This window comes from Myotis brandtii, unplaced genomic scaffold (genome assembly GCF_000412655.1).
Source record: "Myotis brandtii unplaced genomic scaffold, ASM41265v1 scaffold1279, whole genome shotgun sequence".
NCBI lineage: Eukaryota > Metazoa > Chordata > Mammalia > Chiroptera > Vespertilionidae > Myotis > Myotis brandtii.
Window position 1 is genome coordinate 57,990 of NW_005354503.1, and position 16,461 is coordinate 74,450.

At 52.8% G+C, this 16,461-nt stretch overlaps 1 protein-coding gene across 2 annotated transcripts; it reads right to left on the reverse strand.

Moving 5' to 3' along the window:
- Positions 1–7,445: 7,445 nt before the first annotated feature.
- Positions 7,446–16,288, reverse strand: NFATC4 (nuclear factor of activated T-cells, cytoplasmic, calcineurin-dependent 4). Of its 2 annotated transcripts, XM_014534265.1 has the most exons (10): positions 15,703–15,874; positions 14,783–15,593; positions 12,783–12,945; positions 12,013–12,212; positions 11,532–11,704; positions 10,926–11,066; positions 9,987–10,042; positions 9,574–9,700; positions 8,803–9,387; positions 7,446–7,837 (listed from the first exon to the last, which is right to left on the reverse strand). In XM_014534265.1, exons 1-10 carry the CDS (start codon positions 15,851–15,853, stop codon positions 7,770–7,772), a joined length of 2,475 nt encoding a protein of 824 aa, XP_014389751.1. In that variant the 5' UTR covers positions 15,854–15,874; the 3' UTR covers positions 7,446–7,769. The 2 variants fall into 2 exon arrangements, with proteins under 2 accessions (XP_014389751.1, XP_005859631.2); XM_005859569.2 differs by having other exon boundaries at positions 14,783–16,288.
- Positions 16,289–16,461: the final 173 nt, after the last annotated feature.

The following is a 16,461-nucleotide window of genomic DNA, read 5'->3' on the forward strand; positions in this document are numbered from 1 at the left end:
GCAAGTCATCCCAGCCATTCCAGCTGTCTCAGCTGGGGTCTCAGACATGGGAGTGAGGCCATCTAGGACCAACTAGCTGAACTGCCCACTGAATGCAGCTACCTACGCATACCCAGGTGAGACCAGCAGAAGAACCTCCAGAGTAAACCAGAGAATCATGGGCAAATGTAAATCATTGTTGTTATAAACCACTAAATTGGGATGGTTTGTTACACAGAAACAGATAGCAGGAAGAAATTTTTAATGCACCATGCCCACCAAACACCTCAAGTCACTAGCTAGTGATCTCTTAACTGTGAAGTCCTAGAGGACAGGAACTGTGTCTTATTGATCTTGGTTTCTGCAGTGCCTACCATTTCATGGTACTTACTACTTAGTAACTCCTTGTGAATAAGTAAATGTGGCTCTGTGACAAACTCCTGCCCAGCTGCAGCCCCCTTGAGGACAGGTCTTTGTCACACATGCCTTTTTCATGCCAGCAGAGACTAATAGTAGTCCCGCAAGAAGATATATATATATATAATATATACTAGAGGCCCAGTGCACAAAATTCGTGCACTGGTAGGGTCCCTAGCAGCTGCCAGCCTGGTACTCCCTCCCTTCCCCAGGCTGCCGCAGCCACTGCTGGCCAGGGCCTCCTCCCTTCCCCCAGCCGGCCTGCCCCCTGGTTAAACTCTCAGAAGAACTCTAGTCGAGGGGACAATTTGCATACTACACTTTTATTATATCAGATATAGATATAGATAGTTGTAGATGTAGATGTAGATGTAGATGTAGATGTAGATGTAGATGTAGGTGTAGATGTAGAGCAGCGGTTCTCAACCTGTGGGACGCAACCCCTTTGGCAATCGAACGACCCTTTCACAGGGGTCACCTAAGACCATCCTGCATATCAGATATTTATATTATGATTCATAACAGTAGCAACATTACAGTTATGAAGTAGCAACGAAAATAATTTTATGGTTGGGTCACAACATGAGGAACTGTATGTAAAGGGCCAGAAGGTTGAAACCACTGATGTAGAGGTAGAGGTAGAGGTAGAGGTAGAGGTAGAGATATAAAAGAATGTTTGATAAATAATGAATTAGTACTGTAAACTGCATAATAAAATGGAATTTTGGATGGCTACTGAATAATTAAGCCAACAAGAATTTTAGTGACAGTAAGAGAAGGTCACTCTGACCAATGGCAACCTCAAAGAAACAACAGTGGGGAGTCTTGATCAAGGCAGGAAACTGTGTAAGGCCGTCCACCCAAAACTGGAAAACTCCAAAACCAGGCGAGACTGTGGTCAGTAGCCAGTGGGGTGCTCAGTCAGGAAATGTTAGAATTTTCAGGCTAAAGAAAATAATACAAAACAACCCAAAATGGAAGAGAAATGTAATCTTCCCTGCCTTGCAAAAGCTTTTTGTGCTCTCTACAATCACTCACGTTAGGGGCAAGCAAGCGTTTCAGCACCTGATTGAATATGTGTACTATAGCTTTGTCTGCACAGCCAGGGTGTGGGGCTGGCCAGGTACCAGGCAGGTCAAGGCTTTGGCCTACTTTCTTCCTCTGCCCTCTTCCACCAGAGGGACAAGGAATGAAGAAGACCTCTCTCTGAGGCTGAACAACATCCTTAAAGAGCCTAAAGAATAGAGAGGAAAGGGGCTCAGTTCTGCCCTCAATCAGCCCATCCACCTCTTCCCCACTCCACCCTTTCAGCCAGAGACTGGGGAGGTAGGACTTGGCCAACCCGTATTTTATCTAGCAACCCTGAGTGGGGGCCACTTCTACAGGCTCCTCTGTACACTGCTACTTGTGACATGAACTCTTGGAGTGTTAGAACTGGGAGGGATCTCAGGCACTGTTTGGACCAGTCCAACCCCTGCATTTTGCTATGTAAGAAGTGCACAATTTCCAAACAGGAACACGAAGCCCAGAGCCTTTGCTTAAAAGTCTGAAGTTCAATCTTATTTGAAGGCAGCCCTGGGTGTTTACTTTTCTCCTTTTTTAAAGTTTATTTTTCAATCACAGTTGACAAAGAATATTGGATTAGTTTCAGGTGTCCAACATAGCAATTGGACATTTTATATACCTTACGAAGTGATCACCTCAATAAGTCTAGTACTCATCTGACAACATGCATAGTTATTATATTATTGACTTCATTCCCTATGCTGTACTTCACTAGATGTTACTTTCAACCTAATTTTACCCATGCAATAAGGAATTGGATGCAGTATTGTAGAAAATATGGTTGGATCTGGCATTAGAAGATAGCCTTCAAATGCCAGCTCTGTCCTTAAGGAGCTCTGTGACTATATAACATTACTTAAGGCCTCTCTGCCTCAGCTTCCTCGTTATAAAATGAGGACAGTAATAGGAGCAGCATCTCAGCATTGTTGGAAGAGGCTTAAATGAGGTGAGCTATGTAAAGGGTATGATGATGCCCCAGGAGGTGAGCACGCCCTTCTGTTGCTGTGGCTCTTAACAAACATCTCTGACCTTTGGTTTGGGATTGCAGAAAACTTGTAGTAAAACATGTAAAGCACTCTCCTAACATGCATCACAAAATGGCAGCTTTTATTATTCACTAGAGGCCCACTGCACAGATTCATGCACCAGTGGGGTCCCTCAGCCTGGCCTGCAGGGATCAGGCCAAAACCGGCTCTCCAACATCTCCCAAGGGGTCCCAGATTTCGAGAAGGTGGTTCTCAGGCGGTGCACCCTGGAATCAGGCTCCCTCCTCTCTGGTTCCAGATGCTTCACCCGAGAAGCGCAGCTGCCAAGTCACTGTAGCTCTGCAGCTCCTGCGTTGAACGTCTGCCCCGTGGTGGTCATTGCGCGTCATAGCTACCGGTCGGACAATCGAATGGTAGGACGATCACTTAGGCTTTTATATATATAGATTATAGCTCTTTGTATCTGTTCAAGGAGATACAGAGTCATAAACACTGTCTCTGCTCTTTAGGACCTTACAATCTAGTAGGGGAGACAGGGAAGGCTCCCTAAAAATATAGTGAACAAGGCAAATCTGTGATTACTAAGGGCCAAATGACTGCTGATCCTGAGAAGGAGAACCAGTCTTCAAGGAGTGAGCTGAGCAAATGCAGAAGAGGGTCTGGATGTGAAGTTCACAGGGGAACAGGGGCATTACTTTTCTAACCTTCTCCACCTCTCCCCCACCCCCAACCCTTCACCTTGTTACTGCTGCCCCCTGGTGTTGGTCACCTTCCTAGCATTCCTGGGTGATAACCTCAGCACTGTCCACGCTGGGCAGTCTAGGGGGAGGGGCCGTCACCTACCCCAGGGCACAGCCAAGCAAGACTTGAAGCTCAGCGATCCCACTGGGAAGGAAGGGGGAGTGTCTTCTTTAGGATTTACGATGGGGCCCAATCCAATGACAGGTGTCTTATTAAGGGAAATTTGGCAGCAGAGACACAGAGGAAACACAGGGAAGAATTCCATGTGATGACAGAGGCAGAGATTGGAGCGATGCTTCTACAAGTCAAGGAGCACCAAAGACCCAGCAGCCAGCAGAAGCCAGGAGAGAGGACTGGGACATATTCTCCCTCAGAGCCTCCAGAAGGAACCAACGCTGCCAACAATTCCACTTCAGACTTCCAGACTCCTGAACTATGAGAGCCACCAGTTTGTGATGTTTTGTAATGAAATCTTAGGAAACTAAGATTTCAAAAAGGGCTAAAAGGAATTAGCGGAACATAAAAGTGGAATGCCACCTAGTCATGGAGCTGCCCCCTTCCCCAACTTTGGCCCCTGGGATCCTGCCCTACCAGGATCCTGCCTCAGTGCAGGAGAGGCTGCTTGGACACGGACCTAACTAGATTGCTCAGGTTCAGGCCCAAGAGAGAGAAGCATAGAGAGATGCTCCTTCTAACTCTTCCCAGAGCCTCAGTGACAAATCCACATTTCCTGACCTTGGATGCTTTTCATCCTGGATAACACTGACAATGGAAATCTCCCTTCCTTTCAGAGAATGTCTTGTCCACCCCCTCCCTCATCCCCTGAAAAGTGATGGATCCAAACTGTATCAAAATACAGTCGTCCACCACTGCTACAAGAGATACACAAGCAGCAGGAGAGAACAAGCTCAGTGACCTCCCTATGAGGTCTCCAATATTTCCCCACATTACACAGGGTTCTGCAATTGCCTGTTAATTCTTGCGTTCCATGAGGGAATGAACCATGTTTGTGTCATTCAGTGCCCTATCCCCTGTAGCTAGCACAGAGGCTGGCACGTAGTAGGAGTACAGCTAGGCAGCTAGGGCCCACTTATGTGAGGGGTGTGCTAGAGATCACATAGCTAGTTCGGGAAGCTAGGACTCCAGCCCAGGACCTTTTCTGTTCCCTGTTAGGAATATTCTACGTAGCTGAGCTAAGGAGTAGGCAGAGCCCAGACTTCTCTTGCCTGAACTACTTCAAAACCCTTCTTTCTGGTCTCCCTGCCACTATCTCTCCACACAGCTTCTAAATCTTAAATCACACACACACACCCACACACACCCACACACACACACACACACACACACAACTGTAGACCCTTTGACCAACTAAGTGAATGACTCCCTGTTATTCCTACTCCTTAGCATGGCCTGTTCAAGCATCCCAAGTCTGATTTCTACACACCTGTTTGGTCTTGACCTCATACACTTTAACCCCTAGTCATGACCCCTATCTTGTTTACACAGAAAACTCCCACTCTCCTTTAAAGACCCAGCTCAAAATCACCTGCCTTTGTAAAACGTTTTTTGCCCTCCCACTTGGGCTTAGTCCCAGTGTTTCCATAGCAACCTATCATTTCTGCCTCTCATACAGCTCAGACCAACACCCACCCCCAATCTCCAGGCAGGAAGGTCTCTCCCACTAGTGATTGCGTTGTCTGTTCCTCTAGGGCAAGGTCCTAGTGTGATGCCCCTGTCCCTCACGCCCAGCACAGGGTTTGGTACAGACCAAGAGCCCTGGAGGGCTTTGGGGAGTTGGCTAAGTGAGCAATCAGACACTGAGGCTACTAAAACCAGCTTTAAAAGAACAGCCAAACCCCATGCACTTCCCACATTTGGAATTTCCAGGAAGTGAGAAAGATGCTGCCCCTCTGCAAGGGTCTGGCGGCAGGCTCCCAGGTACCACGGCTCCTGCTCTAAGCACAGCCTGAAACCCAGCTCAAGGGCTCCTCACTGAGCCCTCTCCAGACATTGTGGAAGCTCAGAGTTCCAGCCGGAGAAGGAGACTCAGTAAGCTCCAGGGGAAACTACTGCACCCGGCTTCCAGGCTGCCCCCGACACCATCTTCTACTACCTAAGCAGCAAGGCAGAGCCAGGTGAGGGAAGAGATGAGTTGCAATGTCAGGAATGTGTGTGCCCTACTCCTCCCCTAAGTACACTCTCCAGGTGATCCTCCACCCACAGCAGCCCAGACAAGATCTGTGACGGGGTAGGGAGCTATTATAGAGTCTGGAGTGGGAAGAACTGACACTTATTTGGCAAATGACACTGGTTCTCCAACTTTCATGTTCTGAAGAATCACCCAGAGTGCTCTTTAAAATGCAGTGGGGGCGGGGGGGCGGGTGGTGGTGGTAAGAGATCAGCCAAAGGACTTGTATGCATGCATATAAGCATAACCAAGGGACACAGACAGTAGGGGGATGAGGGACTGTGCTGGGGAGGAGGGGGGAGCGGGGGGACATATGGAATACTTTCAACAATAAATAATTTTTAAAGTCATAAAAAATAGATAAAATGCAGTCTCCTTCTCCTCCCCCTCTGAGAATATAACTGAGAAGGTCAGGGGTTGCCTAGGAATCTACATTAAAAAACAAAACAAAACAAAGCAAACCACACCCCCCGCCACCACCTAGTGATTCAAATGCAAGTAATCCTCAGTCTGCACTCAGAAGCCCTGGCCAAGAAAGTCTTTTCTGACACCAGCTGTAGATCCAGCATCCTTCTCCTCTCCCAACCCCAGCCTCAGGGAGTGAGATGTCTGTGGGGATCCTGGGAAGAGACAATGAACCTGGGAGGCTAACTCGCCTCAGGATTTTAATAGGGAGGATTCTATAAAGTGAGGGCCTAGCACAGCGCCTTGCAGAGCAGTCACAGGAAAGCAGATTTCAGCTCACCCCAGGAGGACTCCCATCTAGTGAGGAAGCACCCATCATCCTTGGATAACTCTAAATTCCCTGGCATGACTACGAGACCCCCAGAATGTAGCCTGTGCTTTCCTCTCCAGTCCCTCCTCTTCCAGAACTTAACCTTTCCCCATCCCCATCGCACAGAACCTCCCTTGGCCCTTTGAGTGCAGTAAGCCCTCCATCTGTCAGCCTTCCTTGGAGGCTCAGAGTTCCAGCCAGAGAAGGAAATTCAGTAAGCTCTCCTCCAGGATCTAGCCCATTCTGGTGGCTCTGCCCGGCCTGCCTTTTCCTGCTCCTGGGTTGGTCAGTTCAGTCATGCTGCAGGTCTCAATCTAGAAGTCACCCCTGAAGTTCCCGTTTGCTCCTACAGCTGGACGGAGTGCCCCTGCTCTCTGCTCCTTCTGCGCCCTGTAATAAAATTGTTCTCTGTCCGCCCCCCCCAAACCTTATATTCTAAGAGAAATATTTACTGAGTTGAACTGTTGAGTTACAATGAGATGTTGTAATGGTACTAAATGCCCAGTCCACTGGGGACTTGGCCACATTGGCTGTCAAGACAGGGCAAACCAGGCTTTGAGCATGGGCCTGTCATTGGTGATATGCGGGCATACCTGCAAGACAGGCCAGGAGCCAAACAATGCACTGAGCCCCAGGGTAGCACTCAGACCGGCTAGAGAGGTTGCATGGCTTCCTGCAATCTACTTCCAAAGCACAGATCTTTCCAGAATGTTTTCACTGTCCCCAAGAATCCAGACTGTGGATAGACCCATGCCAGCCCTCCCTCACCCCCAACCCTACTCCAGGAAGATAAGCTTCAGGGGCCTGAACCTGATGAGTCAGGGTGTCTGAGGGTGGGCTGGAGGCAGAAGCCCAGGAGTATACATTTAACCTGCTACCGATTAGCTGTGTGACCTTGGGCAAGCCCCTTCCCCCTTAGTCTCAGATCCCTCCTTTGTAAATAAGGGAGAAGGGCTAGATTGGTGTTTCCTGACCTTGCCTATGAATCAGAATCATCTGGGTGGTAGAAAGAAAAAGAAACTTGAAAATACAGATTCCTGGGTCCCATCCCAAAGAGCCTACAGGAATTTGAATCCCAGGGAGGATAGGCCTACTAAAGCTCTGGCCCCCAACCCCAACCCAGTTAGGAAGCCTCTGAGGCCCCTTAAATTATCCCCAGCCCCCTACTCTGAGAAGCTCTTTGGGTTACCATGATCCCAGCCACATCCCATCTCTTTCCAACCTCTAAGCCACCTCAGGCCAGGGTAAGCTGCCCCTCCTCTCTCGCCAAAGAGTTCTGGAGCCTGAAGCACTCATCAGTGAGCAGTTTATTATCCATCCACCCGTCCCAGACTCCCAGCACCAGGGCCCGTACACAATCTAGACACAGCCTTCACTCCAGTCAGTCCTCCCACCCAGCCTCCGTCCTCCATGCTGTCCCTCACTGAGCCTTCCCTGGCAGCACCAGGCCCAGGGGCCACATCTCAGCTAGGGGAGGAGGGGGGGGCAGGGGGAAAGAGGCCAAAGCTGGGGAAAGAAGAACCAGATTGGCCCCCAGCTTCTGGAACCACCACCCCAGGATGAAGGGAGAGTGGGCAGGGCTGGAGGGGCCAGGAGGCTGGAATTGCCAGGTGATGGTTCAAGCAGGAGGCTCATCTCCAGGAGGTGCTGGGAAGCCACTCAGGTCTCGGCCAATGATTTCACTCACTGTAATGGAGGGACAATGGAGAGATTGGGCTAGAGGCAGCTCCCTTCCTTTTCCAGAGACCCCCAACCCATGCAAGACAGGCTTCAGTCTAAGAAGCCTCTAGGCTCCTCCTCCACTGGGTCTCACTTTCCCCAATACAGTGGGGCCTTGACTTACGAGTGTCCCGACTAACGAGTTTTTCGAGATACGAGCCGTCTCTGGGCCGATTTTTTGCTTTGAGTTGCAAGCTAAAATTCGGGTTATGAGCCAGCTTCAGATACCCTACCGCTAGTTGGCGCAGAGAACGTCACAGTGAACGCCACAACATCAGCCCAGCATCACGTGTCTCACTCGTTCACTTCTTGATTTGACATACGAGGAATTTGAGTTATGAGCTCCGTCACGGAACGAATTAAACTCGTAAGTCAAGGCCCCACTGTATATCTTAACGCCTGCTCCCAATCAAATCTGCTCAGCTCCATTCATGTGGGCTCCCAGGCCCCCATCCTAGCCCTCTCCTGCTGGCTCAGCAGCCTGCAATGTCAGGACAATCCCTGTCAGCAGGGCCAGGGGTGGGTGTAGTCAGTGGGAGGAAGAGGCAAAATATCAAGGTTCTTCATCACCAATCCTGACCACAGTCAGCATGTTTAGGGGGAAGCTGAGGCAAGGGAAAGCATGCTTGACTGAGACCTCAGCAAGCCACTGCTCCTCTCTGAAATTCAGTGCCTCAATCTGCAAAGGGGGGAGGTATATTAAGTGATCTTGAAAGTACTTGTAACCTGTGATCTTGTGATCTGGGGCAGAGGCAGGAACTCCATGCACCCTTCAGAATTAAGTTAACTGGGTTCATGTGGCTACATGCACCACGAACTTGCCTCCTGAGACCCCCTGACTGGTCTCAAGGGATCAAGCTCCAGCCCTCAGCGAACATGCAGAGCAGTCTCTTACACACACTCACACTTGCAGTGGCCAGTTCCACACTCACCTTCCTCCAGCGTGATACCCTGGATAGGGACACTGTCTCGGAAGCCGCTGCCGTTGCCATAGCCACCCCTGGATTTCTCCTGCTCCGGAGTCCCCTCCCCAGGGCCATAGCTTGGCCCTACCTCATTGTACCCCTCAGGAGGTGGGGGGTGAACACCACTCTGGGGAGGGAAGGGGCCTTCCAGCGGTGGGGAGGAAGGCAGTGGAGGCTGGAAAGGGGCTGGAGGAGGGAATGGCAGCCCCAGGGGAAAGGGGGAGGCCCGTCCCCCATAGGGGTCACTGGGAAAGGGCCGAGGAAGGAAGGAGACTGGTGGACGGGCACAACCTGCGGTACCCCCAGTCTCAGGGAACATCCGAAGGCCAGGTCTGTATGATGGTGGGGGCCCCGTTTGGGGGTACAGAGGGGGTGTGCCATAGCTGAAACCTTCTGACAGGTAAGGAGGTTCGTAAGCAGGGTCTTCAGGGGGATAAGAGGAGTAGGGGGGCCTGGGTGGTGAGAAGTCCATGTCAGTGCCAAAGGAGGGGCCTGAGGCTGAAGGGAAGCCCCGGAGAGATGAGTCTGGTAGGGGCTCCTCCTTGAAGATCACTGGGTGGATAGGAAGCAGGAGGACACACTGGTGAGAAGACTGGCAGATCCCCCCTCCCCTTCTACTGAACACCCTCCATCTACCTTCCCATCCCAAGATCCCTCACGATGCAGGCATGGCATCCCTCTACCCTGACACAGCTCCCCTCACCCCCACACCCCACTGTGGGCTGTCCTAGAGCGCACCAGGCAGGAACTTGAAACTCTGGGTAGGGCTGCGCTTCCTGCGCCCATTGGAGACATAAAAGTAGACCTGGACGGGCCGGGACACCCGCTTGTTGCTGTACTCAGGGACAGTCAGGGTCAGTGTCACCTGGAAGGAGCAGAGGATAGGCAGGGAGCCCTCAGGAACCTAGGCTCAGCCCAGCCCTTCCAAGGACCGGAACTCCACCTCCTGGATTTTTCCATTTGCTAAGGAGCGAAGTTCATCCCCTAGAGAAGAACCTGCTTCAAGGGGCCAGAATGTGTCCTCTAGAAAAGAACAGGTCACTCCTGGAGTCCCTTCCCCTGGTCAAGGGCCACTCCTGGGAATTCCCTGCCGTCTTCCCCGCCCCCACCTCGCCCCGCCCAGATGGTGGGCACCCCAGTGACACTTGTACCTCATTGCTCTGCAACCGGTTCACAGTGGCCTCCTCCTCCCATTGCAGCTTTCCATCTGTGCAGGGGGAACAGACTACTCCAGCCCAGCTCCAGGGCCCCCACCCCATACCCAGTCCTCTAACATTTCCCCTCCTGCTAAAGTCAAGGCCAGACTCAGAAGGCCTCTACAAGGCTTCACTCACAAAGAAGCCTACTGCATGTTTATTCAATTGAATGGAAAAGGCAGGGTTTTAAACTGTCCATAAGATATAGAGCAGCAAGCTGAGACCAACAGAGATAGCAGGACCAGCCTAGGAACCAAAGGGAGTGGGTGACAAAAGCAACTCTTGAACCCTCCCATCCTGTTCCAAACATCCCCTCCCATGATAGTGTTGGGAGGAAGTTCAAGGATAGGAAAGGGTCCTAGCTTGAAGGAGGACAATGAGACCTCAAGTCTCATGATCCAGCATCTCAAAATCTGCTCTATTTGAGCGCCAGTGCTAGGGCTCTTGGTGGTCAGGGTTGGGAGAGGACAAAGGCCTCAAGCTGGTGGGTGCACCTGGGCCCCTGGGTCTTCCCTTCTCCCTCTGAAGCTCCATCTTGGGGTATGTCACAGGCTCTCATAATCATAGCTGTGCTACCAGGCTCATAACTCAGGAGGGACTGAGCGTGGGACTATGAGGGTTACCTCTTCCCTTCTCCTCATCGACCCTATCCACATGGGGTCAATTATCTCAAAACCAACTTCTCCCTAAAAAATGGAATGTGTATTTCTTACACTTGTTCACCTTCCTGAGCATTACAGATTGCTGTCATGCCCATGAAGCAGAAAGTCCAAGAGGAAGGATAGTCTATCTGCCTGTTTTACAGAGAAGTTAGTTTAGTGGCAGTGCCAGAGTTCTTTCACCTGCCTGTCCCAACTCTTCCCCCCTGCCCTTCCCTCCCCAGTGAGTACTCACCGGGGCCCCTCTCGATGAACACCACCTTGGAATCCGGCAGGAAGTTGGAGCCAGTTAGCACTAGCTCCTCTCCTCCTCTCACGGAGCAGGCACTGGGGCTGTAGGCCTCCACCTGGGGCAGCTCCTGGGCCGAGCGCTGGGCTGCAGAGCAGTGCAGGAAAGGCCTGGCTGGACTGCATATGGAGAGGACAGCCTCCTCTGCCCCATGCCCTTGGAATAACTGCCACAGGGCCCTGGTGGAGCCCTCCTCAGTGGCAGACACACAAGTAAACCCACGGAGCCCCTGGGGTGGCACACACCATGTAAAGAGCCACCCAGGCAGACAGTGAGCAACAGGGCAGGCCAGAGAGTTATCCAAACAAGTGCACAGAGCCACCGACCACAGAGGGAGGACAGGGGCACTCTAGTCCATCCCAGAGACAGAGTCAGCAGCAGGGGCAAATTAGAATACTCCTCCCACCATAGAAATGAGGGCTAACTCCTTTGCAGGGCTACCCAGGAAAGATGGGGCACAGGACACTATGCAGAGGAGATAAGGTAGACAGACGGACACACAGGCAAGAGGGTCACAGAGACAGAGAGATGGCATAGGGCCTCTTTGCTCACAGCACTCGATGGGCACTGATGCTGTCTGCACAGAGACGACCTTCCCGCTGCCCTGGGGCACGTGTACCCGGAATACCAGCCGCACACGTGTGTTCTTGCGCCCGATATCCGTCTCACCCTTCCGCAGCTCAATGTCTGAATTCCGAAGCTTCAGGATTCCAGCACAGTCAATGCTGAAGGCAAAGAATGGAAGGCAAGCCTTCCCAACTGAAGCCAGAATGGTAATACCCGCACCCCAAGAGGGAAGCCCCCCTACCCTCTATCCAAAGCCCTGAAGACCTGCTCTGGGAGCCTAGGAGGACTATTTTAACCCAGAGGTGGCCTCTGCAGACTGCTCCCGAGCCCCAAAAGTCCTCTTCTAGATGGTGAGAAAGCCTGAAACTGCTCCTCTGGATGATGTCTAGCTCTCTTGGGAAGAGGAAGCATGGGAAAGACTGGTCCTAAAGCCTGAGGACGGAAGGGGAGTAGAGTGGGAACCTACTTGGCTGCCATGTTGTTCTCAGGAAGCAGGGTCATCTCCAACACCTTGGTACCACTGACTACAGCTTCATAGCTGGCCGTGGCCACCATCTTGCCGGTGATGCGGTGCACCTGATAGAAGGCATGAGGCCGCAGGTTCCTTTCGTCTGCAGTGCCGATGAACATTTGTAGGGTCAGTGGCTTCTCACTGTAGCCTAGGAGCTGGCAGAGGGAGACAGGGGCAACACAACTGAAATCTCCACTGTCTGATCTTTCATCCATCCCAGGGTTTTCAGTCCACCAAGGGGTAAGGATGGTGAAAGACAAAGGATATCCTGGAAGGGATTCCCAGGGGGGATTGGGCATTGGTTGTGGAGAAAATGTGGCCTGGAGTTCCCAGTGTTATTCTTGGAATAAGGCTCAAACTGAGCTGGGCAAAGGGGAAAATCTCCCAAGAGAGACTGGCCCAACTCAATGAAGACAACCTAACTCCCAGTGAACTTTGGCCTCAGCCTAAGCCCTCCCCCACATCTGGCAGGCCATCATTTTCCACAGTAGACATGAGGCTGGTGTCCCATGGGATGAAGGGAGTGGGGGTGGAGGGATAGAGGAGTAGAAAGTATATCCGGGTCCTTGAAAGGCACCCTTCCTCCCCCAACTCCAGTCTGCCTACAGGGTCACTGCTGAGAGGGAGTGTGGGAAAGGGCAGTGCCACGGGTCCGCACAGCTGGAGCCCATCTGCAGGGATCTGGGACTGGAGGAGAGGAAGACTATCAGGCCTCTGCCCCTTACCTTGACTACAGGGTGACCACCAGGAGCAGCTTTGACAGCACCTCGGCTGCCCTCTGTCTCATAGTGGGCCCGATGGTGGGCTCTAGGCTGCACCTCAATCCTCAGCTCCAGCTGCTCGTACTGGCTGGGCAGAGGCCAGTCCAGTGGGGGTAGGGCAGAGGTCCTAGACAGAAGAAAAGAGCACTGATCATCTATAGCCTCAGACCCTGGTCAGGGCAGCACCGAGTCTCAGCTCCCTGGCATGTGAAGGAGGAGGGGATTTGGGTGTGGGAATAAAATAGTCCAAAAGCCCAGAAGCAAGGTGAGCGGGGAAGGGCCCTCAGAACCGCTCAAGATGAGGGTGTGGAAGATGGCACCAAGCCTGAGACTCCCTCCTTTCCAGCTCTGAGCACAGGGTCTGAGGTGGCAATGGTTCACTTGGATACAGAGGCACCCAAAGCCCATCCTAATCCTTAGACCCGGATGGGAAAAGAGTCCAGGAAAGAAGCACCATTTCAGACTGAACATGGCCTCGGAGATAAACCCCTTTGTTTTTCAAATAAAGAAACGGAGACCCAGATGTTAGAACATGGTGAGCCAAGCAAGCCAGTGACTGACAGAAGCCAGGACTGAGAACACGCCCTGTTCCCAGTCAGTGCCCATTCCACTAGTTGGGGCTGGACAGGTCCAGTCCAGAAACTAGGGGTTATTCCTCTATTGAGCTCCCAGATACCCAAGGCCCGGGAGGCATCTCAACTGGTGATGGCCCCAGGTGATATTTGGCAATGTCTAGAGGCGTTTTTTGGTTGTCACACTAGAGGAGGGGGTACTACTAGCATCTAGTGGGTAGAGGTCAGGGATGCTGCTAAACCATCCTACAATGCCCCGCACAGCCTCCACAACAAAGAATTATCCTGTTCAAAATATCAATAGTGCTGAGGGTGAGAAACCCTGCCCTAGAGCTGGGGTCCTCAAACTACGGGCCCGCGGGCCACATGCAAATACAAATATTGTATTTGTTCCCGTTTTGTTTTTTTACTTCAAAATAAGATATGTGCAGTGTGCATAGGAATTTGTTCATAGTTTTTTTTAAACTATAGTCCGGCCCTCCAACGGAATGAGGGACAGTGAACTGGCCCCCTGTTTAAAAAGTTTGAGGACCCCTGCCCTAGAGGAACCAAGGAGAACAGGTGTTAAGGTTTCTTTTCCCGGGAAACTTTCCTGGATGGAGCCAGCTCAACCTGACATCCCAAGATTCAGGATTATTGAAATGGGCAGGATTCTTTGAGGGTAAAATGGATAAAAGAATGCAAGAACTGCTTGTTTTAATATGAATTTTTGTCTTGCAAATATATGCTATTTTAATTCAAATGAGCAGCTATACTTTTAAGGCACAAATTGGGCCCTAGAAATTAAAAGTCAGAGAAGGGGGACTTCCTGCTACCCCGTGTAAGTATGAAATCCAGTCCACAGTCCATGTCCAGACCAGGCCAGCCCAAAACTAGGTGTGGAGGACCCTAGAGCAGCGGTTCTCAACCTGTGGGTCGCGACCCCTTTGGGGCTCGAACGACCCTTTCACAGGGGTCACCTAAGACCATCGGAAAACACATATATAATTACATATTGTTTTTGTGATTAATCACTATGCTTTAATTATGTTCAATTTGTAACAATGAAATTGGGGGTCACCACAACATGAGGAACTGTATTAAAGGGTCGCGGCATTAGGAAGGTTGAGAACCACTGCCCTAGAGGAACTCCCGCTTTGCCTAAGGGGTGGGGGTGGGGCTTTTTTGTTATTGATCCACAGGGAATGATTATGCTTTTGCAAATCATCGGTTTGTAGAAGGGGTATGTTGCTGTTGATTTAATCCTCCCTAAAACTGGGTAAATGGTAGCAGCCAAGCTGGTTACAGATTCTCTTTTGAAATGCCAAGGGCACAGAACTAGGATCTTTCTTCAAACTGATCCCTTGACCTGCTCCAAAGTGGAATGGCAGTGGTGCCGGGCTCAACCCTCACCTGAAGATGGGGCTGTGTCCCCCAATCCGGGCCTTGGACCAAGCCAGAGGGGAGGGCACTGCCAGGTAGTCCATGCCAGCTCCCTCCTTCCGAGGACCACCTGGAGGAGCTGCAGTCTCCTCTGCTCCCGAAGGCAGCTTCCCGTTGCACGGAGCCGGCTCCTCAGACCGAGGCAGGGTCACCGCCTGCTCACTGGAAGTCCTCCGGGTTTTCTGGGGGATGCTCTCGGCTGGTGGGGCCCCCACATAGTCAAAGGGGCCAGGGGAGCCAGGATCCCGGGCCAGAGGCAATGGGGGTGGTGGAGGTGGCTCGGGCCCCTCTTCTCCCAGGCTGCCCCGGCGGGACAGAGCTGGAGAGGCTGAAGATGGGGTTCCGGAGCTTGAATAGCGGCGTTTGCCACATGGAGAGGCTGGCCGTGGTGAGGCCGGGGAGGGCCCAGGAGCGCTGAGAAGTAGCCAGCTATCTTCTGGTCCCCGGCCTCCGGGGCTTGGACCATACAGGCTCCAGGGATCATCGGGGGTCCATGGCCTAGGGGATGCCCGGGGCGAGGGCAGTGGGGAGCCCAGGCCAAAGCGGGAGGCCGCTTCATTTAGCTCAGACTCCACCTCATCGCAAGCAGCATACAGGGCGGCCTCATCAGAGGCGTCTGAGAAGAAGCTCCAGGAGGACAGGCTGCTGCTGCCAGGGCTGGGGCTGAAGAAGGGGCCCCCGCCCTGGCCCCCTGCCTCTCGGTAGCCTCCAAAGCCTTCTGGTGGGGGGTAATCCCTGGGAGAGCCGTCCCCCCAGGCATCGGGGTTGTCCTCCAGGGTGGCTGGCGGGTCAGGCGTGGGAGAGATGGAAGTGATGCGGATGCTCGGGCACTCCAGGACACGGCCTCCCCCGGCCCCACCCGAGCCCCCTCCGGGCCCCCCCAGCCTCACCGAACGAGCGGGCTGGCTCTCCCAAGTGCCAGGGGAGGGGGCTGGGCGGGGTGGCGGCGAGTGCATGCCAGGCCGAGGGGGTGGTGGCCGGGGAATGCCAATGGGGGCCGCGCCATAGGGAGGGGGCTCCCCCAGGGCCAGGCGGCAGCATGTCGGAGTGTCCTCTGAGTCCAGTTCTGTCGAAGTGGGGAGGGAGGGGGACAGAGAGAGGGATGCCATGGGAGATGGGGAGAGAGAGAAGCAGGTGAGAAGATGTCTGGGTTCCTGGAGAGATCAGCCCCCTTAGTCCTGTATGCCACCCCCTCCTCAGCAAAGAGGGGTCTCTAAGGTGCCCTTCAGAGCCACAAAGACAGAAGCACCGTTGAACCTCGGAAGGTGGAAGAGACGGATCCAGAAGCGCCAAGCCTGTTCCCACACGGAACAGCCCACCCTCTGCGCCCCCTGCCCTGGGACCTCGGGCACCAGACGCACCAGACCGGGTGGGTCTGAAGGTGAGGGATGTGGGTCGAGAGGGGCTGGAGTGGGGCCTGGAGGCGCGTTTAGAGAAGCGCCCGGCTGGGCTGGGGGCGACTCACACATGAACCCAATTAGTAGCGGTTCCCAAACCCCCAAACGGCGCTGGCAGGAGCCCCAGTTGCTATCGCAACAGTGGCCAGGGAAGAAGGGGGGCGGGGGGCGCGCCAGGGCAGTGGTGACGAGGAGAGGTGGCTCCTCCCTCGCTCCCCACCCCCAATTTGGGGGCGGGGGTGCTGCTTGTTG